We start from the raw sequence: 25,458 nt of genomic DNA on the forward strand, positions 1-25,458 counted from the left end.
ACCTGTTTAGGCAATATCAGAGTCACAAATTATTCTCAAAGGAATAGGCCACATTTCATTGTAACTTACTACAGATATTTAGGTGAAACCCAGTCTCTGAAAGAGAACTGGAATGAAAGGCCCCATCAAGACCCTTGCATAAATGTAATTTGCATACACAAAAAATCCTCTGCAAGGGTGCAAAATGATGTAGTGCCCTGGCTGCAGCTATGAAATATGTGAAATCACTGTGGCCTTGAAGAGCTGGGATGTTCCCAGTGCAGGACCATGGTCTGCTGGACCTCTGCAGTAGGCAGATCCAGCAGTTCCCCAGTTTCCATGTTCAGAAGCCTGTCAGCGCACTCTATGAAATAACGCTTGCCTGGATTTCTTGCTCCGTATTCTCTATGAAGCAGCAATATGCCGTTTCTGCCATAGTGTTCTCAAGAGAACATGAGAATGGACCCTTGTAAAACAATAATAATCAGTTTTAAATCCTACAGAACTAGCAGAGCTAGGCAACCTCTGCAAAGTATTTTAAGTCATGTCTTAAAGCTAGATGAGAATATCATGTAAAATATCTACTTGCTGTTGGGTTCCCAGAGGCGGCTTTAAATGATTCAGCCTGTAGGGAAAACCAAAAAAAAAAATGCCCTTTGCTCTAGAGCACCTCCATGTTCTTTTGCTACCCAAGTAGCTAGGATGGAGCAGGGTGTGACCAATAGCCCATGGATATTTGCCTCCTCTGTGCTTGCAGTAAGTTACAAGACGAACACCTGGCATACAAGAGAGCTGATGCTCTTCCAGCAGGGCCGCAGACAGGCTGTGCTGCCAGGGCAGATAGGTTTCAGGCAGCCTGCAGCCAGGCTGGACACAGATGTTACGGCAGTCCACACCACCTTGCAGGAACTCTCAGCTTCCAGCTGCCCCACAAATTAAGAAGATGATAGTGTACATACAGTCATTCAAACCCCTCAGCTTGATTCGCTCCCCTCTTAAGTCAAGAGGGAGCTCTAAAACTGGCTTGAGAGGAGGCGTACATTGAGTCTCTGGACTGCAGGGCTCCTCAGGTTGGTGTGACAGGAGATAAATTGTATCTTGTCCCTAGAAGCCAAATGTAATTCCAGAACTTGGAGTCCTCCAACAAGAATTAAAAACCTGCAGAACCCACCTCCTGAAAACCAAACTACATCCCATATCAGCAGACCCTTCTCTCTCTTGTTCAGAAGGGTTTGAAACTGCTCAAAGGAAGCTCAAAACTACTGCCTGATGCAGATTCACATTGTCTTACCATTGCTTTTGCTGCTGCAGTTTTAATTACACATCCAGCTTTGTGGTACAATGGGTATCATTGCTTTCAATGTTTTTATTATCATTTATTGCCAAATTTTAAGTGCCATCCTAATTAGTACACAGGATCTAATTACTTAAAACTGCTCTACTTTCTCTCCAGCAGTGGAGAAGCAATCATTTTATTTTCATGCAAAACTATGTGTTTTTTCATAGCAAATTTCAGGATAAGTTTATTCAAAATCATTAATTTCTAATTTGTCTTTTTTTAATAGTCAAGAGGAAATTCCTTTCTTTTGTTCCATTTCATTCTCACTGAAGTGAATTAAAGTTTTTTTCCTTTTTTTACTTCTAACTTCTTTTTCTACTGAACAAAAAGAGGGAGATTACTCTGATGATAGAAAATAATTAACTTTTTCCATTGGGAACCAAAGCAAAATGTTACTTGGTGTTATTTTTCTCTCACTTCAAGAAAGTTGGAAGTGAGAGAAAATGTTATTTTTAAAAGCAACAGTGTTGCTTTCCTCACTTTTTTTTTTTTAATATTTAACTCCCCCTTTTCTATGGAGAAAGTGGGACGAGTGGGAAACAGCTGAAGTACCGACTGAAATGGGTATTTAACCACAAGCAAATAAAACCTTTCTTTCTTTTGCTGTTTAAGAAGTATCATTAAAATTGAAGTAATATGATTTAAAATATTTGAAAGAAATGTCAGACAAGTAATTTTTCTTTTGCATGTAGTTAAACATAAAGCTTGCCATCTTAAAAAGTAAAGTAAGTATTTCGCCTCTTAAAGAGTCTCTCCCAGAGTCCAGGTCCCTGGCTGCTCACTCAGGTACAGTCCTCTCTGGTGCCCCTGGCCTTTGCCATACCACTGCTGCCCGAGAAGCTCCTCCAGCAGTGCCAGCTTGAGGAATGTTAGGCATGAGGACGCCTCCCTGCCTAAAAAAATGGGGGAAGGCAAGCAGAGTTGTCTTTATGAACCCCACGGCCAGGTTCTTGCAGGGAAATGCAGGGCTCCTGACTATCACATCATGGACAGTGGCTGCAGGATGACACTTCTGCTCTGCTGGGGTCAGGGCGATGTGCTGACTGTCCCTCTGTGCCCGCGCTGCTGCTGCGTGCTCTGCTGAGTTGCCCTAAAGGAGCAACACATGGAGGAGATTCTGGGAGGTAACGGCTGGACCATGTGGGGATGGTGGAGCTGCTGACTGCAGGAAATGGGAGCGTGGGGTCACACATGGGGGAGTGGGAGTACTGAGAGTGACAGTAGGTCACATTGGGAAGGCATCAGGTAAGGTACAAAATGTTATGGGTATTATTTGCTGTAATATCGGTGGCATATTCTTGACTTCATCACACATCAGGAAACACTTTTTCACTGTGAGGGTGACAGAGCAGTGACACAGGTTGCCCAGAGAGGTGGTGTAGTCTCCATCCATGGAGATACTCAAACCCGAGCAACCTACTGTAGATGGCCCTGCTTGAGCAAGGAGGCTAGACAAGATGACCTCCAGAGGTCCCTTCCAACCTCAGCCATTCTGGGATTCTGTCACCTCTGGTGTAGGCTGGCAAAGCTTCATCTCTAAAGTACGTTATGCCTTACTGCCTCTCTTTATGAAAACCTACCCACTTCAGGAACCCGCTTCAAGACACATTATGCAGTCCTCAGACTGACACTTCTCTCAGTGAAGACAGCCTTCTGAACCACTTCACTTTCAGTGAAGTTCTTAAATTAGTCTGAAGTAATGCACATGGATATGTATTTCTTTTATGCTAGGGGTGACATTTGGCCTTGGACAAAAGGCCAGCCTAAGGGTTTGTGCATCACTGAAACCTCATTTAAAACTTGAAGATAGGACTTGAACGAAACCTGAATATTAGTGGGTAACAAATGGCACACACCACCAAGAAGTATGTTCTAGTTTTAGACTTCAAGCGCCTTATTTAAAACTGCCTGTTTACTTTAAAAAATACCAGATCCGCAAGAAAAATACAGCTCTACATGTCATGTTTGACTCTATTCAGTCAGGGGACACCAATTTGGTATTGAACATACTAAAGGAACAAAACCAAACCAAACCAAAGCAAACAAAAGCCAGACAGCAGTGGGTATCAATCACTGTCTCTTTAAAACAGCAAGACATATTCCATAGTCCACACGAGTTTTGCTGTTTCTTCTACTGAAGTGGTGTACCTATGTGATTTAGCCACAGCTAGGAAGCTGGTATCGCTTTCAGACAGTGAGGGTCACATGATACTGAGTCAGCTTTATACAGCACATCTCCTCCACATTTCACCCAGCAGCTGATCTGTTGATACGCTCCATATTGCAGAATATAAATGGGTTTCCAGATAGGGAAAGATGATGACAAACAAAACTACCTGAGTGAGGTACCAACAGGGCAAGTCACAGCATGAACACTGACCACGGAGCTGGGAACCTGCAGCTTCCTCAGAGACACATCCAGGAGGTTAAAGCATCTTTTCTTGTCTAATTTCCATCTCAGATGAAGTGGCATATGCTATCATCTTGGACAGATGAGGGCAGAGGTCTGAATCCCTTGAAGAGTTTAGTGCAAGACCATTTTCTTCCAAAGGCAGCCTCTTGTCCTTAGGGTTTTAATGTGTGACACATCTCCCATCACAAGACAGTCTGACTGTAACAGTTAACCTTTTGTCATACCATGTTCTAGCTGCATATTATTTTACAGCGCAGTATAAAACAGGACTACCTCAGCAGGCTATTTCAAACATATCTGTATTACCTACCTGTATGTAAGCATTTTCTTCTTTGATACAGTACATTCTTTTCACCTTTTACTTTTCAAATTCATAGGCATTCTTCCAGTTATGTATGTCTTCATTTTTTCTTAAAATAGGAAAATGCTAAAAAGCACATACAATGCATTTTGTGTACTGGTGTGCATTTCTCAGAGTAATGCATTTAACCTGCTGTGCTTGCGAGGCAAGCAATTGTTTTGCCTTTACGACTGGTAACCACTACCAGTCTATTCTGCAACCAGTTAGCAAGTCCCCTTGGCAAGCCCCTTCCATGCTCCAGAAAACAGCTGCTCTTATTGGTGATTGAAATAAAGGCATATCCCAAAGCTATGTACTGCAGTGGGAGAAGTCAGAAGCTGGCTTTCTCCAGGGGGCACCATGTGGCAAGTCTTGAGGGTATCTAAAATTAGAATAGATTATTAGGGTGGGGGTTATATAGGACACAGGGAGTGGACATTACTTCTAGGTAGGCACCCATACTATCCCATGGAAACTGCCAGGATCAGTGAGGAAACACCAAAGTCACAGCTGGGCTCAGATGAACAGAGCTACGCAAAAAGCAACACTCTGTGCATACGCGTACCTCGCGAACTTTAAAAGAGCTGCTGCTAGATCTTCTGCATCTACGCCGTTGCATTTGTTCTATCAGCAGTGTCAGCTCTAGTGAAGAATGACTGCCATTGCTCTTTACCACTGTGTCATCTCAGCCACCTAACATGGCTGTAAAAATGCTTGTTCGCACTCTACAACCTTCAGACTAATGACAGTTCAGAAAAATAGTCTGCTTTGGATGCAACACCCGAACACATCATGCCGTATTAGCCAAGGCTCTCAATGCTGTATTTATGCAGAGGAACTGTTCATGTTAAAAACACTAGGCGCTATAGGCAGGTATAACGTTATGGACCAGCACCTACAACAATGGTGTTTCAATCTTTGTGGGTGCCTCTAGGCAAGTAAGACAAGCAACTTAGTAGTGACAACCTGAAATGCACGTTAATGAGTCCAGTGTGCCCTGGAACAAAGTACGTACTCTAAGAAAACAGGACTGATGTATTGGTTCGTCCAGGCAAGCACTCTGTGTTCCCAAGCAGCAGGTAGTGAATTTGGGCAGTCAGTACTGGAAGGAGCTGCACACAGAGGAAGCATCTTCTCAGTCAGGGACCAGAGGTTATCTCAAAAACCAGGCTATAAACTTTTATATTCTTTCCTAGGTCACAGTGAGATTTCTCCCACGTCAGTTTAGCAATATAAACAAGAGGCTTAGTGTAAACCAGTGCCTTGCTTCTGTCAGTAAAGTGAGAGGAACATCTCAGAGAGGCCGATTTATCTGACAGCTCTATCCCAGTTTAGGCGAGGATAAAACACTTTTAGGAGGTGATTGAGTTCCTCTCTTGAGTGGGTCTCAGTGCGTATTGGGGAGCAGATGTCTAACTTTTATGTGGAGAGGAATGAAACCTTCGTTTTTGTAATTGTAGACGTTTTCCGGTACCATTGCTCCCTGGAGTTGCTTGAGCCTGGTCAAAATTAGTTACCCAGAGCCCCTTGAACTTCTGGAGCCTGAAGAGTATGGGTTTCAGCAGCTCATCCAAAACCAGCGCTTTTTTGGTTTAAGTGCTCTGTCCGCGGGCCTTGAACACGTGCAGAAAGGCTACGTTTGAAGTATCTTACTAAGTGAACTGCCTTCACAGGAAAAAAGGCATCAAGAGCATGTAGATTGCCGTTTGCGTGTGTGCGGGAAGCAGGACTCAAATTTTGCTGCAGTGCTACAGCGAGATGGAGGAGACGGGACCCTTGGCCTCGGACAGTCGAACTGCTTGTTCATCCGTCGGCGTCAGGGCTGCGGCTGGAGCCCCACTGCCGGCCTTCCCAGAGGAGCTCCCCAGCTCTGCCAGGGCGTCGCCTGCGGCTCCCCACCGCTCCGCCTCAAGGCTGGGACCCCGGCGGGGCCTCGGGCAGCAGGGCCAGACCCCGCGCTGACCAGCCCGGAGGGGCGACGCCCCGGAAGGGCCCGGGGAGCGAGGGGCGCGGGATGACCGAGGGGCGCGGGATGACCGAGGGGCGCGGGACCTGCGCCGGCCGAGGGCTCCCGCCGCCGCCGCGGCCGCCGGGGCCGGGGCCGGGCCCGGGGCGCACCCCTTGGCGTCCCCTCGGGGCGTTGTTCGCCCCCCGCGTCCTTCCTGCTTCCGGGGGCCGCCGCGGGGAGGATTTGCCGCAGATGACATCAGCCGCGGATGCTGGAAACGCGGCGGCGGCGGCGCGGGGATGCGCCGGCTCCCCCCCTTCCTCCTCCTCCTCCTCCTCCTCCTCCTCACCAGGTCCCTGCCCTGCACCGTCTCCGTATAAAAGCGCGGCCGCCTCCCCGCCCGCCCTCACTCCCTCCCTGCCGCCTGCGGAGCCGCCGCCGAGCGGCCCTTCTCCCCTCAGCGCCCCCGAGCCGCGGGGCGGAGCGGGGCGGCGGCGATGGCCACCGTGGTGGTGGAAGTGGACTCGGAGCCCTCCTGCAGCATCCCCAACCCCACCTCCCCCTCGCCCAGCCTCTCCCACCGCTTCCTGGACAGCAAGTTTTACCTGCTGGTGGTCATCGGCGAGCTGGTGACCGAGGAGCACCTGCGGCGGGCCATCGCCAACATCGAGCGAGGTGAGGCGGCGGGGAGCGAGGACGCCGCAGGCAGCTCCGCGGCACCCCCCCCCGCACCGGCGCCTTCCCCCTCCGCGGACGCGCCCGGGGCTCAGCAGCACCCCCCACCCCACGCCCACCCCACGCAGGGCTGGGGCACGCGAGCCGCCAGGTCGCGGTCTCCGGCTCTTTATTGCACGCGGGTGTCCCGCCGCAGCCCCTCCCCATCCTCCCCGGGTGGGGTGCGGGCGCTGCGGAGCAACGGCTGCGGGCCGGGCTCCGCTGCCGCCCGTGCGGAGAGCCGCAGCAGGCTGGTCGCCCGCCGCGCCAGCTCGGCAGCGAGCCCCCTGCCCGCCATTGTTGGGGCGGAGGGGGCCGGGGCGGGAGCCCAGAGCCGCTGCCGCCGCCGCCGCCGAGCCCGTCTGCCCGGAGACACCGGCGGGTGGGCGTGGCGCAGTCCGCACTGCGGTCCCTATGGCAGCCCGGAGCGGACAAAGGGCGGCCGCGGCGCCGGCGGCAAACGCGGCTGGGGCTGGGGCTGGGATGGGATGGGGTCGGGACTGGGACTGGGGCTGGGACTGCGGCTGCGGCTGCTGCCCGCAAACCCCCGTCCCCCCCGCCGCCAGACCAAACCGGAGGGATGCGGGGCGTTTTCCTCCTCGGCGGCAAAGACTGCCCGAGCGGGAGCGCAGCCGTGCCTTTGTGTGCAAGTTTGGGCTGTGAGACTTTTCTCTCGGCTGGAGAATTTTTCAGGACTCAAGCTCTATATGCGCATATGTATGTTTCAATAAAGAAAAAACATATGGGTAACAAGGCTAACACCTGCGGGCTCAGCCTCATTATTGTCCGGCTACGGGCTGCTTTGACGCGCTGTTCGCTTGTCCTTTTCTTGACATGGCAATACAGGAAGGTATCGCAAGTGAAATGACAGTTTAATAACTTCTCAGTGTGGTTTCTGATACAATAGATTGCACTGTACATGCAGAGGGGAAAAAAAGCCCCGTTGCGGTAATAGTGGTACGAAGCACAAAGAAAATTGTTGCTGGACCCTATAGTTTGTAAAACTCAATTGATACCTGATTTTGTAACGTATATTTTTGTTCTGGGCTGGTGAAAGCAGAGATTTCAGAAACCTGCCATTGTTAGAGGGGAGGAAGAGACCCTGGAACGGGGAATTGGTAGCAGCCTTGTCATGTAGGTGTGGTTCAGCAGTCCAGCTAGGACTTCATTTGTCTCTATTGTTGCTTTCTCAAGCATTGTTGCTTTAGCTGGCTATTTCTCTTGATTCTTTTTCACGACTGTTTGTGGTAAACTGAGCTGTTAGCTCATCACAGCTAACCAGCTTCACCATGACCTGTTCATCTTTATTGCTACCATTGTCTCCTAGGGAGAAATACTGAGGCAGATGCTTTGTCATTCAGAGCCTCTTCAGCATTGCACTTTACTAATTCTAATTTTTGGTTGTGTCAGAAGTGAATCGGCTGCATTTTAATTAAATTATTAAAAATTATAGAGCAAATGGATAAAACTTCTGCCCTCAAGACAGCTGATGTCATCCTTCCTCTGAAGAAATGATCCTCCATCTCTTGAAGCTTCTATTGTACAGTTGGTGCTGCATAGCTCTGTTACTGCTACCTCCCGCCACTAAGCATAACACCCCCTTACAGTTTTAGATGTTCAGAGGGAGTGCTTTGGCCTTTTTATTCATCGTTTTGGATTAGAAGTCACCTCACTGCTCCTGGTGTCAGACGATCTGACTGAGATTTTGCCTGCTAGGAAAAAACCTTGATGAAATTTTGAGGTGCATTGTTCTGGATGAGTACACTGGGAGTCTGAAGCTCTATCTGCATGAGGCAAATACGGGCTCGACTCATCTCTTTCTCTTTGGAAAGTGTGCTGTAGTCTGGAAAAAAATGCTTCTTTCAACCTTTATTCTCAACAGAGCCTTAAATGTATTTTGGGTTCTTGATAACTGCCTCACTGTCTTCTCCGGTACATCTCCTGAGTACCATCACTGAAAACTGTGGATTCATGCGCCAAACTGCAGAGCAACGTGTCAAAGAAAACATCTGCTGATAACACATCAGTGGCGTGATGCTACGCAACCTGGTGGAATGCAGAGTCATTTCTTAATATATCATGAAGAGGGAATGGTGTGGCAAGATGCATTTTCAGTAATTATGTTTGGGATGTGACTTTGCTAAGGGGGCAATCCTCCAACCCACCGTCCACCAAAAAAGAAGAGGGGAGTGAGGAGAAAGCTTCAAGACTTCCACTGATTTGGCAGATGCTACTGGGTGTGCCCTGCCTGCTGTCTGATTTGTTAGTCCTGTGTCTAGTGGCATTACATTCCTAAGACTGCAGAAGGAAATAGCTCCAGTTCAGCCATGCTTCCAGTAGTTACATCCATGCTGTTAATGATCTACATAATTGCATTGACCTTGGATTTTAGTTCCAGATTTCCCTCCGTTCTACCCAAACCCGATTTGGTTATATAATGTATAAAATACATTATGCTACTTTATAATGCATGTACATAATTTTTGCAACCAGGCTGCTGAATCATCCAGCTGCAGATTTGGGATATTTTATCCACATCCCAGCTTCAGCTTCTAGGACTACTGTGAGCATGGGATGTCTAGGCTTTTTTTTTTTTTTTCCCCTCCAATTTATTTTGTGTTGAGTCCTGTATTTTGGACATTGCCTGGCTCAGCAGTCTTGACTACACCTATGCAGAATCTTATCCCTACAGCAAATTTGGATCCACGACAAAGGCAGCTAGGGATGGTGGACAGGCCATATCATTAGCAGCACTGCTGAATCATAGTCCATATTGCTTAACTGACCTCTAGAAAGCTTTGTAGTCTCCCCACACAAGCTTGCTGTCAGAGGCCAGTGAGCTGTTTATCTTCTAGCTTCTTGAAGTTCAGCGCTCATTCATTGAACGTACCTCAGCTTCATGATTGATGTCAGTTTCCTAGTCATAGTTTTCATATGCACTGTATATGCGTAGTATTACATCATCTTTACTTTCTTGCTCTCAAATATTCCAACACCTGGAAAACATTAAAGCCTGCTGAGCTGTATTTGTCTGCCAAAACTATGCCCCAAAAATGTACCATACGGCCAAGAGATTTTTTGAGAAATGAAAATAAGGAGACTTGCAAAAGCAACTCACTGCTTATGCCTCTGAACAATGATGCATCAGTCAGGAAGTGGAGGTGGCTGGTTATATAGCTCAGTTATTTTTCTCTTGAGTGGTTATAAAACACACAGGCAATACTGTATTTCCAAATTTATTTAGAATTTCAAATGGCAGCAGCTTAATAGCTGGCAGCGTATCCCAGTAGTAAGCATTCTTCTACCTGGACTGGGATGCTGTCAAGGAAAAGCTCTGGATGATTTCTCCCTGAAGAGGCTTCTGGCTCTTGAAATGCAGATGTTCATATTTGCATGGAGAATCTACCTAGAGCTGCAACGGGAGACAGGCACTGCGGATCTGGTTGCTCTGCTCTTCCCCCTCTTTCTCCTCCTCATCCTTCAGCCCTACCACTTGGTTTCTGCCAGTGCAAGTCTTGATGCTTCTGCTGCCTTGAAAGAGAATATAGCATGGGAGGTAGTGTTGACAGTAACGTTCACAGCCGGAAACCCTGACAGAGTTACCAGCAGGAGTGTTAGTGCCAGTCTCACAGTGCGGGGTTGGCCACACTTCTTCAGGCATCTCCTCGCCAAACCCCAAAGTGATTTAACTCAACAATTTCATGCAAAGGCATGGTCAGGCATGTGGGGAGGGGCCACCAGACACTTCCTCACCTGCAGTCCCTTCTACGTGTGCCAGCTAATTTGTGTAAGTCTAATGATGTTCCTTTAGGAAAAAAAATAAAACACTCTAATGCTGGTGTTCAAAATTGCAACAGTGCCTGGACTTACCTGCAGTGCAACTGCCTGCTCATTATTTTTTGAAACTAGAAGATTTTTCAGAACAATTTCAAAAAAAGAAAATTATAGAAAAATGTTAAGCATGTTCTTCTCTCTCTCTCTCTTTTTTTTTTTGTTAATTTTTAATTTAGTCAGCAAAATCTTATGGAAGGAAACTCTAAATTTGTCTTTTGGCTGCAATGATTTTTTTTTTTCCCCTGGTCAAATTTCAATCCTTAAAAATATAGTTTGGAATAATACATTTTTTGATCATATATGTGTCAAGTGTCTCACTTTCTAAGTAGCTGGGAGGAAAAATGGTAGGGAATAGAGATGTGCTGTTTAGTTTTTAAAAGAAAAAGATCAAGCATAGCATTTTTAAATCTCAAGACTTGAATTTTGATACTTCATAAATAAAAGATCACTTACATTTTAATTTAAAATATGGGATGCTTCAAAGCTTTTGAATTAAGAAGTCAGCAATTTAATACTTTGTATTTAAATATTAATTTGCAACATGCTAGGTGATGCTGTCTTTTTTTTCTCAGAGGGACAAGTACAATGGTCCTGCTATGTGACTAAAGTGTCCTCTGAGTGATTTGCTCAGTTGTAAATCAGTGTATTGCTATTTTTAAGTCAATTTGGGGACATGAGTAACTTTTAGTAATGTAGCTACTAGGCTGGATGTGGGACCAGCAGTCCTAAAGCTGGGGCCTTAAAGGATGTTCACCCATTGGAAAGGCAGATTTCCTCTTGCTTGTGACTGATTCCTGTCCAAAGTGCTCCTTCTGAGCACTCAGCACTTTGAAAAAAAAAAAAAAAAAAAAAAAGCTGTGAGCCTTGAAAGGAGGAGGGGCTGGGTTTGGAATTTAGAAATATGCAAATAGCATGAATGCAAATGGAGAAATACTCAGTTAAAACTTCCACTGCTCATGTATCAAGCTAGATGTGTTTTGTATTTTGAATTTTAGGAATCCGATCATGGGACACAAACTTGATTGAATGCAACTTGGATCAAGAACTGAAACTTTTTGTGTCTCGCCATTCAGCTCGATTCTCTCCTGAAGTGCGAGGTGAGTTTTTGGAAGTGTTTCACAAAGGGTTTTTTTGTTTGCTTTTTTTAAGAGCAGAATAAATAAATACACCCCAGAATTGTATGGCCCACTTTCATTTGTGATTCTTCACAATGAATAGGTTTTTACCTTTATTTTAAAATATGGCTTGAAAATTATAATTTGTTTTAACTTTCTCACAACTTAACTTTAAAATAATCAGTCTTTTAGTTAGCTTCATGTAAATTGCTGTGATTACTTTGGTAGTAGATGTTAGTTTTAGGGCCATATTAAAATTAAGTAAAACTCACTTTTTGTCTGAACAGTTTGTGTAGCACCAATCTAGTAGTCCCAGAGACTGAAGCTTATTGTGGTAGGTAGAGCACATACAAAAAAATAACATGAAAGGTTAGCTCTACAGTTTGATAGAGCCAGAAACTGTGTCATGGCTGTTGTGCAAGTGCGGTTCAAGCCCCATGTTTCTTCCCAAAGGGCTTGGACTTTTCTCTTTCTTGGTGTGAAAAGCTGAGGGGTGGAGGGTCTACCTTGACTCACAGGAACTTTCTTTGGCTTGTATGAAGAAATGAGAAATTTTCAGGGCTCATAAGACTAAACCTCTTTTACTGCCTTTTCTTCAAGCCTGCCCTTCCTTTAGAGGATTCATACAGTAAAGCAAAACAAAACAAAAAACCCCCAGTTTTGTGAAGTGTAAAATTTGATTTTGTTCTGGTTGCATGGGAATCAAGTGTTTGGTAAGTTTTCTAACATCTCATTGCTTTAACACAAATGCTGAGTGAGCATGGGTGAAATGAATCACGGTTTTCATGTAAAATTATATAACCTTGTCAAAGGAGTAGAGGTTGCTTTCATTGGTGAAATCATTGTTGCCATGTGCGTGTTGACTAGTACAACCTAGTGCTGATGAGTATTACAAATTCCAGCTTCAGGAACATCTCTTAAGTGTGGTGAAAAAACGCTATGAAGTGTTGTATCATGCTACTACATCACATTCCTAGGGTCAGCTGCTATACACTGTTGACAAAGAAATCCTTATGTCTTGCTAGCAGGACAGCATCGACCTGATGGTTTTGAATAATGTACCAGAATGTGTTGTGTAACTAATTCTTCCTCTTGCAGCATAGGTTGTAGCAGATTTTGCTGTATGTCCCCAAATCTATAGAGAGTAAAACATTGCCAGAATTAAGAAAAAAAAATATACCTCTCTGATTCTTCCCCTGGTTTGAAACCCAACAGAACCAATACAACAATACTCAGTGTGAAGATTTAGAGTCAAGGCATGTAGTTCCTCATTTACATGGAATTAAACTCAGGCCTAGAATACATGTCTTCCACTTCAGTTTAAATGTCATGAAGCCAATTCAACTTCTCAGTGACATGTCTTGCTTTGTTTTACAGAGAGGGTATTCCAATAAGTGCAGTTAGCAGAATTTATCTTTAAGAAATGCAAGATGCAATGTATCCCATTTTTAACATGTATGTGTTTTACTTTAAAACCTCAGGGAGAATAAAGATCCTGTGCTTCTCCTTTAGCAAAAATATTCTAGTGTGTTTAATACTCTTTGCTGTGTTTTTTGGATGATACATCCTGATATCATTGCATGAATTAAAATAAAGCAAATACTCTGTTTTCTTATGATAAATAAAAGAAGATTATGCACCTTTTTTTTTCAACAGAAAGATTATAGAATCCTCTAGGAATTTTTCTCTAGGAATTGTATTTTTGGTTGATTTCTTTCTTGTTTGTCTAGACTTGCCTGTTTAGTCTGTCATTGTGTTGAATACAGCTTAATTGCATGTGACTGGGATTCATCAACATCTCTATGACAAGCAGTAATGAATGTGTTTTTCACCACTGCTCAATCTTTAAACAATAAACTGCCAAAATCTGTGTTGAAAGAGCATGAAGGGACCCTGAAACTTGGATAAAGGGAACATCCAGGAATAAAGCTAGCCCTCTTGACCAATTTCTTCTCTAAAATTTTGTGGGGAAGCCCATTGGCACCTCCAGAATCCCGCTGCACAGATCAGAGGATCATTTTTTTTCAGTTTGTCTCTGTGGTTCTCTGATGTTGAATCTGCATGAGGCTCCTTTGTATCCTCTCTACTGTTTGGTAGGGAGAAGGGTTTTTTGTTGCCATTTGTTAATAATATTTCAGAGCATTTGATTTCTGTTACAACACCCAAATGCTGAATTTTGAGTGTTTAACCAGTGAAATGGTCAATGTTCATCCTAAAGAGATGATTGTAAGTACGTATTTCCTTATGGTGCCAAACTCAGAAATTCTGCAGAATTTGGGTAACTAGGTGACCTTTTGTCCAAGGAAAGTATTCATCAAGGTGACGGGGTAGTCTGTGGGATGTAATTAAAGAGCCTTTTTTTCAGTCGTTTGAGACTGAACTCTTTGTGCGACTCACACATAGGGACAGTTTACTCTTGAGGAAGGGTAGAGTCATCTAATGTGTCTGCACAGCTTCTAGTGTAGTCAGGTCTGACTGCTGACTGAAGCCTGTTTGATTATAATGTTTAATTATGGTAATTGCAGTGCTGGCTCAGTACATGCCTGTGTGCTTCTCAAAGCAGCTCGAGGATACACACAGCAGCAATGTGAAGGGTAGGACTCTTCCTCCAAAAGGAAGCTTGGAGGATAGGGGGCCGACCCTGTCCACACACCATATGCCTGTGATATTGAAGGAGAGACATGTGACAGAATATGTCTGTCAAAGCATTCATGTGTTTTCACTTGAGGAATTTGAGGTCTAATCCTTCTCCCTGAGTAGTGAAGAGCAATGTACATATTGATACTGTGGAGAGCATGACCGGATCCCAACGCTCTTTTTTGTGCTCTTTTCAAGGCAATGAATTGTCACAGTGATATTTGTGCATCCTATAAGCAGCTGCTGGGCAATTTGTGGATGATTTGTGAATCCTGAAAAATAGGATTCAGAATGGAGATGCCAGCAGGTCTTTTCTGATACCTTGTAAAGCAGCTGAGTTAGCAGACTCCTTAATAATACCAAATCTCACAGAGATGTTGTTGTCAGGTGCTGGTGAAAAATGAGTAACAGAGCTTATTAACTGGTTGCCAAGACAACAGACAACATGACTTAAGAAGGGTACTCCAGTGCTTACCTCTGTTTTCTCTGTCATGTACTGATAACTTCCATCTTATGTTAACATCGCAAGGACAAAAAATTCAAACAATGAATTGTAACATGGAAAAGGAACTGTGTATCTGGTAGTGAGGCAGAGCAAGTGGAGAGAGTCTTGGAAAGAGCTCTGTTGAAATTGCAGCTGTACCTACCAACCTTTTCTTAATTAAAAAAAAAAGTTTCAGCTGCATCAAGCAGCTTCACAAAAGACCTAGTAAATGGGTTTTGGGAGTGGGGAAGGGTGAAGCCATTGAGGACCCTTCTGCAAGACTTCTACATCTGCTGTTTTGTCCCTCAGCTTCCACGTGGGGACACTTGACTGTTGCATTGGTGTGTATTCAAGCCCTTGTCTAGATGAAATTTGTTTTATTTAAATAGCTGTTCAGTAGCTAGTCACCCCTAACCTTCTAAGAACTACTGCTCAAGCAATGCACCGTGACTACTTTGTACTTTGTCCTGTTGTTATGAAGAACGTTTATCTGTGGAAGACACTTCTCCTATCTGAGCAGTACCGGGAGGTCTCCTGTTGCCCATAAGTCAGCAGCTGGTGACTGCACTGGCTTAAGCGAGTCCTTCCTTACCGGAGCCTGAGACTTCATTTTCACCAGCCTGTGGCCAGGGGCTACCTTGGCAAAGTGCAAGACCTGTTTGGTGTCCCCTCGGCAGCCACCTAGAGCAGCAGTACCAGTGGGCTTGCCTCTTTCAGGCTTCCTAAAGAAGGTCGTTGTTCTCTGAAACCATCATTACCCCACAAAGCCTTAACTGCTTTCATTTTGAAAGTTACCATTTCAAAAGTTACTGTTTGGGACTGTTAGTATCCTGTGGAGAATTTCTGGATCTGGGAATTTTGGTCATCGATACGCACAGCTCCATACTTTGCCAAAGTGGTGGATAGTCCTATTGCCTTTGTCAAAGCAGATCTAAACCCAGTTAATATCACACCTAGTAGCTTGCAATGTGAGCTTGTTGATAAAATCCTCAAGGTCATGGTTTTAGTGCTGTCTTACCGAAAACTACAGGTCATCAAAAATTGTCAAGTAAGAGGACATAGATACTTGAGCAAAACCTATCACTTAAAATAAAAGAAAGAGAAAAGAGCCAATAAGTCAAGACCAGGTTTCTCAGCTGGTATAAGAGTACCATCACTAAGCGCCTAGGAATTAATTTCACTTAAAATCTCAAGCAGTCTGGTATGCACATTTAGGGACATCCTAGAAATATGATTCTTCAGCTATTAGAGACTGTGATAGCTGGAGTAGCTATCAAGTAGAGTAATTTTAGCTCATTTGTGTTTGGAGAGGTTAATTTTAGTTGGCTACCAGGCTTGTTTTTTGTCTCAAAGTATTTGTGCCTTAGAAGAAAGAAAATGGAGGCAGAACAGGACTTGAATAGGGAATTGAGCTGACTCATGCTGCTGAGGCTGTGAACGGTGTCCCCACAGGGTGTTGCTTCCAGTGGTCCAGGGCTGCAGCAGTGGGGCTGCCTGGCAGCAGAGCCTGGGGAGCCCGGGTGTCCTCGCAGGGGCAACTGGATGGGGCAGAGGCACGTGCACCACTCTCATGCGCTTGCGAGTTTTTTTTGGGGGGGGGTGCTAGGATTTTGGTGGCTCAGGAAGGGATTACAGTGCAACAGCCTATATGTTCGGATACATGAATTGTCAAAGCCTTCCTTTCTTAGCACTAATCAAAATTCCAGAGATGGGCTAATAAGTGACTTTATTTTTTTTTCAGTGAATAAATTGTTGCACTTATGTGACAATCATTCTGGCACTGACTTCCATTTCTGCTTTTTTAGGAATGATCTCAGTGAAAATTAGCATGAATTTACATTGCTGCCAAAACACCAGTACCTGCTGCTGCTAAGCTGTTAGCGTGAATCAGCAAAATGACTGAGAGGTTACTTTTAAATACCTTGTATCACAAGTACATACAATGTGTTCAGCGGTCTTACAATAGCCCATATTTTATGGGAACATTTTTTTGACCTGTGTGAGGCAGGTACCAGACGCATGGGATTAAGTTAGTTGTGAAAAAAGACAGAATTTTAACTCCATTATGAAATTTGAATCCCCATCCCTCTTTATTAGAAGAATACAGCATACCTAATGGTATATTCACAAAGGTTATTTGGTTAATGGTTATTTAACAAAAACTTCCAGAATTATAATTCTTAATTTGTCCCTTGTGAGACTCCTCAATCTATCTTTCCTAACATTTTGTCTATGTGGGATGTCTGAAACTGAAGACTTAAACAATATTTTATTTTTGACCCTTGCCCAGTATCATTTACAGACGACCTACCTCTCATCTCTTCCATCATGGATTTATAATAGATGTGTAACCACAACATAATTGCCACTCTTTTCATCTAGATTCTGGTCATGGACAACATTTTTCTCAGATGTCTCTTTTTCTTAATTTTGTTAAGACTTACCTTCTTTAATTGCTTGGATTTTCTGTTACTTTCTGGTACAGTTTATCAATCACTTGAGAGAAATATTAAATGCTTGTAATTGGGCTTTATAATGAAAAAAAGACTTGATATGAAGGCCACTGAAATAATTGGATTGGACTTTGGATTAGAAGAAACACTATCTAGTATTATTAAGGTAGAACGAGGACCAAATTTTCATATAATGAGGAAGAAAGTGAACCTTTTAACTTCTTTCTTGCCAGATAAAAACTATGCTTTATTTGCAGTGAGTTGCTTACCACTGTATTCAGCAATAGGACCAGACCTAGGGAAGGAGAGCTGAGACACTCTTTGTCTCTAGACTGAGTGGAATGGGGAGCGCATGTTCATCCTCATTGCCAACCGTAAAATGAGTGTTGCCACTGTGGCTGCTGCTATCAGCCTTGCAACAGCATGAGGAGCTCCAGCTGTCATCTACCTTGTAGAGACAAATGCAAGAGATGTATTAGTGCTGGCTGCAGATCCACGTGCTCCTGGCTGTAGTCTGCTGGGAGTATCCCGTAGTACCTCAACAATCCCTATGACTAGGTAGGGAAGACAGGCACTTTAGTCAGTAATAGTCACAAATAGAAAGCTGGGTAGTTCTGTAACAGAGGCTCATGCTTTTGCATCAAACCCCCAGATGGTCCTGCCAAAAAGACATGATGGTTACTTTTGGCTTGTAGTTGCTGATGGCAATCCATTCCTAGACTTGAGAAGAAACACCAGTGCTCCTGACGACCTGGGCTTGCATGCTGTCTGTAAGCAGCATAGACTCATAAATGTAAGGACATGACTCTTCTGCTTCCTGGCTTTTCTATTGGTTGGAATTAGCCTGTTTATGATTCAAAACTATTTGCTGATACAAGACAAAATTAAGTTGAAAAAAATTGTATTAAAATAATAACTGATTCAGAAACAAATTTGTGTGAATTTCAGTATTATTTTGATGTTGCAACTTTATGTATTCTGGTACTTGAGAGCTTGTCAATAACGGTGAGATGAGTCACTGTCCTGTGTCCCTATGTCCCCATCTCCTGTGTAGCTGTATGTGGGAGATTCTGCTCATCAGAACTCTGGGAAGCTTAGAGTTTTATTTAAAACGAACAAAAACCTACACCCCCCCCCCCCTCAAAAAAAAAAAAACCAACCACCTCTTCCAGTGAGATAAGCCATCTTCTTAGGCTGTGTAATCTGTGAGTGATTCTAATGAGCTATGGAGACTTTTACCTGGAAGCCAACTCACCCCTGCCAAATGCAGCCTTTGGAAGCTGTCCCAGTTTTATGGCAGTTCTGTAGCTCTGCTGGAGAAAAGACTGATCCCAGCTTTGGCTCCCATGTCCTGAGTTACAAATAAGCTTTTCTAGGTCTTGTAAGCTCTTTATGGTGGATTGGGTGTCATCCGTCCACCCCCCCCCCCCCCCCCCCCCCCCCCCCGAGAGACTAGAAAGAGCAAAAGCAACAAAACTTCTGGGTCAAGATAAAGATGATTTAATAGCTGAAGGAAAGAGGAAAAAAACAACAAGCAAAATGAAGGAAATTGCTCACCACCTCACACAGGCAGACTAATGCTCAGGCAGTCTCCAAACAACAGCCACCTTGGAAACTAAAAACCCCACCCCTCTTCCTCTACTCCACCTTTTGTTGTTGAGCATATTACATGGTATGGAACATCTCTTTGGCCAACTTGTGTTAGCTGTCCCAGCTTTGTCTCCTCCCAAATTCTTGTCTACCCCCAGCCTACTCACGGGCAGGCAGAGTGGGGCAAAAGAAAGCATTGATGCTGTGCAAGCACTGCTCAGCAATAGCCAAAACACCGGTGTGTTACCAACACTGTTCTAGACACATATCCAAAACACGGCACCTTACTGGCTGCTGTGAAGAAAGTTAAATCCATCCCAGTCAGAGCCAGTAAACTCTTCTAGAAAGGGTTGTTTCTTAATAGTCATATGTTTATCCATTAACAAGAGCATGACTCCAGTCTTGGACGGGTCCTTTCAAAAGACCATCAGGAAAGGGCTGAAGTTTCCTGGATCACTGTAAGTGTGAGGAAATTGGCATAATGAAAACTGTCCCAGGCACATGGGACAGACAAGACAGACTAGAAAAATATTAAAACAGGGAAGAGAAAAGCCTTGCTTTCATCTTTTTGTTTTCAAGTCATGTTTTTTTGCTGGCACCATTGTTGAACTTCTGGGGAATAAATATGGGATGAAGTCTGACAGACCCCTAAGAAAAAAGCCCAACTAGAGGGGTCTTGCTTCTGATCTTGAGGCTTTGAAACATCCAGTGCACATCCTGGCATGGGTATTATGGCCATCCAGCATGCTTTCTTAACCTCAGTCTGTGTCCTGAAGTTTTCCTGGTCGTCCAGAACTTGCACAGAGTTTAGACAAACTGAAAAAAATGAATAAAAAATTATTTTCTATGTGACCAGTACTTTAAATAAATATAGAAGGCAATGCCTTTGAGAGTATCTCTGGATGGGATTTAATGCTTGTCGCAAGCTAATAATTTAATGGCTTTACTTATAATCATTTGTCTACCACTATTGAATTTTTCAAACTTATCATTACTAGCTGTAAAGCTCAGATTCTACAAGTTAATTAGACTTGGAAGATTTAAATATTTTTCAATACTAATTAGGTTTTTGTACATTTAACATTTCCTAGCAACTTCATAAATTTTAATAATTCTGTCCACTTTTTCAATAATTGTATTACAGAATGCCATTCTTTTTACTTTTCAATCCACTATATAAAAAAAAGCTTGAAATGGTCTTTTGTTTGTTTTTTATTGTGTCCTACAATGTGAATTGCTGGATCAGATGAAAAACATACCAATTTTCAACATAATGCATGGAAGACATGGAAGTCACCAAAAAGAAATCCAAATGGAGATGGTGTATTACTTAAGTGATGCTTTAAGAGTAAGGATGGGCTCCTTTGATCATAGCACTGTCTCAAATGCATAAATAGTTTGGCTGCACCGATTGTATTCCTGAAGAGTCCTTCACGGGAGTAGTTGCTCTGCACCCAACAACCTTCTATACCTATTAAAGCCTGTAATTACAACAAGAGTTATAATTTGTCTCCAACTTTGGTGGGATAATGTCATTGTATGTCAAGTAGGGGATTACTGTGTGGAAGGAGATCTTGCAACATTCTCATTTTGTGTTAAACAAGAGGATCTGATAGTATTAATCTATTAGGAGAAGCTGTTGAGTGGGGGAGACCCATTTACTGGGCTGTGCTAATGGGTGTGTGTCCTCCACAACCATTTATAGACAGGGATCACAGGAAAGAGGAAATGCAGAGCATTCAGATTTCCTTAAACTGTATAGACTTACTATTCAGTCCATTTAACAGTATAATACAATCATGCAGTAGAACCATCCTTACCTAAAAAGGTATAGTTTTGACTGCTGGATTGTTTCATGGCCTGTGTGCTCCCTTTGTAATGAAATTGGTTTAAACTGAAAGCAAATTCCAGGCCAATAAATCAGATTCTTGCAGAGAATCTGGAAGAAACTTAGAGATCTACTTTATTTTACAGGTCTCTACTGTTTTTAGTTTCACACAGCATGCTATGTATTTGCAGAGTTGATGATCCTCTAACTTTCAGTCCATTCCTAACTTCAGTCTTTTTCCCTGCTGATGTGGGAGACAGCTGGGCATCTATGAAATTACCTGTGTCCTCCCATGCTTTTCAGACCTTCCTAGAGTTGTCTGAGAATCAAATGAATTTTTAACACAGTGCCTGCTGCTTTCCAGGTGGGGTGGTAGTTAGTGTGGTATGTTCAGCCCAGGGCAATATTCTGGTCCTGGCATGGTAACACTTTCTCCCTTCTTGTCTTGACTTACAGTCACAAAAAAGCAGGGATGACTTTAAAAGAAGGGGCCACTCTAAAAGCTTTCTGTCACTATTGGAAGCAAAAGAGTGGTGGTGCAAGGCAGCACTATATAATAAAGCTACCCTACCAGCTCCAGATGAGCTGGTGCCTCTACCCAAGACAGTACAGCCCCATGCAGGTGCAGCTCCAGACTTCAGTCCCTGGGACCAGAATGATCTCATCAGTGATGGTCTCCTCAGAAGACCATCAGGAGAGTGTCATCACATCAGTATTCAGCTTCCCCACAGCTCTGAGCTGGCAGGGCTCTACTGCCATTTTTTCAGAGACAGCTTTGGTGTCTCTGCAAGGGCAGGATTTGCATGGACAAAGCATAGATCAAAGGCTTTATTCTGTGACACTGATGTCTGAAACTGTTTTTCCCATTTTCCTGATTTGTTTATTTCTTCAGCTTATTTTAAACATTTTGTCCTATTCCCTTCTGCTTTCCTAAAATGAGTGAAATGCTGAGTTTTGATATTAGCAGATGTTTTCAAGACTACAGAGAAGCTTGTGCTCATCCTAGATGACACTTACTTTTATTTCTTTCCGCATGCTGTTCCTCCTGCAGTCTTCCTATATGTCACAGTAAGTCATGGTAATTTCGTGGTAACATGTGAATGGCATCTTGTCAGTACTGGCACTTCCAGGCTTGCTGCCCTTCTTGGAGCCACACCACAGCTAACAACAAAGGAATGTTTACTTTTTTAAGAGATGAGTTTAGAGAAGGCTGTGGTCGGGGATGTCTCTGCTCACAAATGATGTTTTGTAGTTTTTCCTCCTAATTCTGGCTTCCCTCTGCTATTAGATCTGTTGGAGGCTATTCTGGTACTTCCAACTTTTTTGTTGGTATTCCTTTTGAGCAGATTGCTGTCTCTTTGTCAGTGATTGTTAGCTTAATCTAGGTAATGATCAAATTAGATTTAGACCGAAGTCCTTGCTGAACCCCACCAAATATTATTCCCTGTACTATTCCATGACTATGACTTACTTGCAAAGATGGGACACTCTCAAAGAATATTGGGTCAATATTAGACCAACTGTTTTTCATTAGATAGTCTAGGTAACATGGTTGTTGGCTAAGTGTGGACTGGACACAATAAAAAATCTTATCAATAATCATTGGGGAAAAATAAAAGAGAAGATGTTTTCATACCAGCAGAGATGGTTCTCAAACCAGCAGAGATGTAGTTTATGTGGATCTGCCTTGCAATAGTACTATGACAACAGTTACTGCTTTGTAAGTGGAGTTAACAGGACAGATATTCTCCACTGAGATGACTATTTGTGATCAAATCACAAATTGGCTGCATAAAGCTTGGAATCATGGTTGCTATAGCTTATGGCACAATAACAAACAGATTGACTGCTGAGTTAGATGCTTTTTCAGATTTTAGTGTCAAAGGTTTAGACTCTGAATAATTCTTACCAAATATTTAAAGAACTCGAGAGTAATTTTTGAGATCCTGTGAGATAAGAGGAAGCATAGGAAAGTGTGAGCAATCTCAGTCTTGCAGCTCTATTCATATTGTCTCATTATCTCTTATGTCTTCTAACTTGTTACTGTTTTCAAACATTACCTTTTTCCAGTATAAAATTAAGTTGTAATAATATACTTCAGGTTCAAAACTCATTCCCACCAAAGACTCTACATAAAATTCAGCATCATATCATGCAGTTACAACTACTTGATTTAATAAACTTGAAATAAGCAATTAAAAAAAAACCCCAAACCCAAACAAACTAATGACCCACATAATGTTTTCTTACCTGTTCCCTTTTTTGGAAATCGCCTGCCATGGAGCTACGCTCCCTCGTGCTTTTTTGCCAGTAGATGGCATTCTCAATGCCCACACTCACTGCCGTGCAGTAAACGAGCACATACTAAAGTCAGTGTGAATACTTCTGTACTGTTTCTAGGTCATAGTACTTAATGTGAGACATATGTTTCTATTTTGCTCTGAGATCTGGCTTGGAGTTTAAATTTCAGACAATTTATCTCTGTTGACTGTGAAGGACAAATCCCTCAATGTGAAAAGAGCTCGGCAAACTTCAATCTCTCATAGTCAATGGAGGAAAAGCAGAGTATAGCTCATGCAGGGCGAGAGCACTCTCAGTTTAAAGACCACAGGTAGTGATCATTTATGAAGATGCTTAACATTACAGTAACTCTGCAGAGCCAGTAGGGACAAAAGCAAGACCATTATACATACAGCTATATTTGTGCATAAATTAACACATGCTGTAGATTTAGCTGAGGAAATCAACCTTACAGATCATGTATTCGCTGTATTTTCAGGATGTCTGTAACAGAGCTGAGCTTCCCCTGTTTTGAAGCTGCAACAGAACCACACCAAGACATATAGTAGTGCCTCCTCTTCCATGCTGAATTTAGAGCACAGCACGGAATAAAAGACCTGAGACCTAAGCAAGTAGACTCTGACTCACTTGTCAAGTTTAGTATATCTCAGGTTTTTTCCTTTGTCTCAGTCTGTGCTATGACTGTTAGGAATATAGGAATACAGTAGTGTGTAGTTTGACAAAGCATTTCAGTATTGGCTGTCTAAAAATACTTGTTCATACAAGTTAAATCCCAGTGTGGTCTTTTGCCTTTCTTAGGGATGGAAAAAAAAAAAAAATCATGGCTTTTTAAGTGACTGCAGAACACATGATATATCCTAAATCAAGATACCTGAAGTTTAGTCCTTAACTTTGCTCCTCAACTACATAAAGACTGACTGTGGCTATCACACTGAGATACCGTGGACAATCCTTGATCTGGATTATTCAGTTGCAGGGATGTAATGACATTTAATTTGTTTTGTCTTGCTTCAGCTTCCCATTGAGGACAGCTCTGCCAAGTGTGCCAGTAGGGAATCTAACGTCAGTGATTTGTTCAGTGTGATCTTCATTAGAATTCAAAATGAGGCCACCAACTCTCTTCAAATAAGCTACCAGCCAGATGTTAGAAGTAATCACTACAGGGATGACTCGACTTGATTTGAAAATAACACTAAAGATGAAAAACTGAGATTAACCATTTGCCAATTTGTATAACGCCTTCAGATTTCTAAGTTGTATTAAAAAAAAAAAAAGTGAGGACCATTTTATGAAACTGAACACTTGCATACATCTGTGTGGGCAAAACCTTTTGATATATGCAAATACTGGTAAATGGACATTCAAATACTTTTCAGTTGATTTAATTGTGGGCAAAGTAGCAAGGCTGTGGATGCTCGCTGGGAGCAGCTGTTTGTTACCACTTATTAAAAAAAAACTAACCTAAACAACAAGCAAAAAATCCCCCAAAGCCCCAAAACATAGCCAGCAGTTTATCTTAAATTGTGATTACTACATCACTTTTACAAATTCTGCTTTTAACAAGTGTAAATTCTGAGTAATTTTACTGTAAACAGAAGGGCCCCTCCAGATCTACCCCATTATATGTTAGGGCAGCATTGGAGTGCTGTTGAAGAATTGCTATTTATAGATCCCATCTATAGACAGTTGGAGGGAAATCGTTGTGGGAAGCTGGTCCATAGTTGTAACAGGGTTCCACATAAAATGAAATGCAGCACTGCTGGGTTGCTGTGGCACCACCTGAAATAAAGCCCAGCAATTCTCTCCTATGGTTTCCTTGTGAGTCTGGGCGGTGCTGGAGTTGGCAATAAATCGGCTGACTTCCATTAGACCTAAACCTCTATAGGAAGCTGAGTGTCTGTGTAAAGCATAAGCCAAGCTGGTGAAATATTGTCTACCATCTCGTAACAAAGCTCCATGTCAAGTGGGAGTAAAATGCTTTTAAAAGCTGCCACGTGTCTGTGGAAATGTGTGCTTCGTGATTACTAAAACATTATTGCCAGTCCTAAATCCAGGAATGCTTATTTACAGGGTAAAAGTTAAAATGCCATGGGGAGATGAAGTAGGTGACATTTTGATTACCCCTCTGACTTTGGCTTAGTGACTGACACAGTCTTCAAATCCTGGGGGAAGAGAAGTTTTAAGGAGTAGTTTTTGCCTTTTGCCACCTTTGCTGTGCCATCCCTGCCTCTGCATGGCTGCTTTTCTCCTGGCTGAGGGTTAATTAGAAGACTTTGAGGCTGAAGTTGTGGAAGGGAATTTAAATTGCATCTATATGGATTACGATCTGGTGGAGTACATTGGCATGCAGGCAGAGTTCGTGTGCCCCTCTGCCTCTCTTCCCAGAGCTCGTGACTTCCAGACATTTCCACACTCCAGCAGATCTGTTATGCCTTATGGGCTTGGCCTCCATTTTCATATTAGCACAATTTAATTAGGCAAGG

The 25,458-nt window shown here is 43.2% G+C and overlaps 1 protein-coding gene and 1 long non-coding RNA gene across 2 annotated transcripts in view; one reads left to right on the forward strand and one right to left on the reverse strand.

Moving 5' to 3' along the window:
• Window positions 1-3,184: 3,184 nt before the first annotated feature.
• On the reverse strand, window positions 3,185-6,736 carry LOC128137226 (uncharacterized). Its single transcript, XR_008233611.1, has 2 exons — window positions 6,625-6,736; window positions 3,185-4,453 (listed from the first exon to the last, which is right to left on the reverse strand). It is a non-coding gene; the product is annotated as an uncharacterized LOC128137226 (long non-coding RNA).
• MAP1B (microtubule associated protein 1B) overlaps window positions 6,406-25,458 on the forward strand; it is a 71,600-nt gene continuing 52,547 nt past the window's right edge. Inside the window, exons 1-2 of the mRNA XM_052777986.1 lie at window positions 6,406-6,694; window positions 11,563-11,664. Of these exons, the coding sequence (XP_052633946.1) occupies window positions 6,517-6,694; window positions 11,563-11,664 (280 nt within the window). The 5' untranslated portion in view covers window positions 6,406-6,516. The remainder of the gene's footprint in view (window positions 6,695-11,562; window positions 11,665-25,458) is intronic.

Source organism: Harpia harpyja, chromosome Z, assembly GCF_026419915.1.
Source record: "Harpia harpyja isolate bHarHar1 chromosome Z, bHarHar1 primary haplotype, whole genome shotgun sequence".
Taxonomy (NCBI): domain Eukaryota; kingdom Metazoa; phylum Chordata; class Aves; order Accipitriformes; family Accipitridae; genus Harpia; species Harpia harpyja.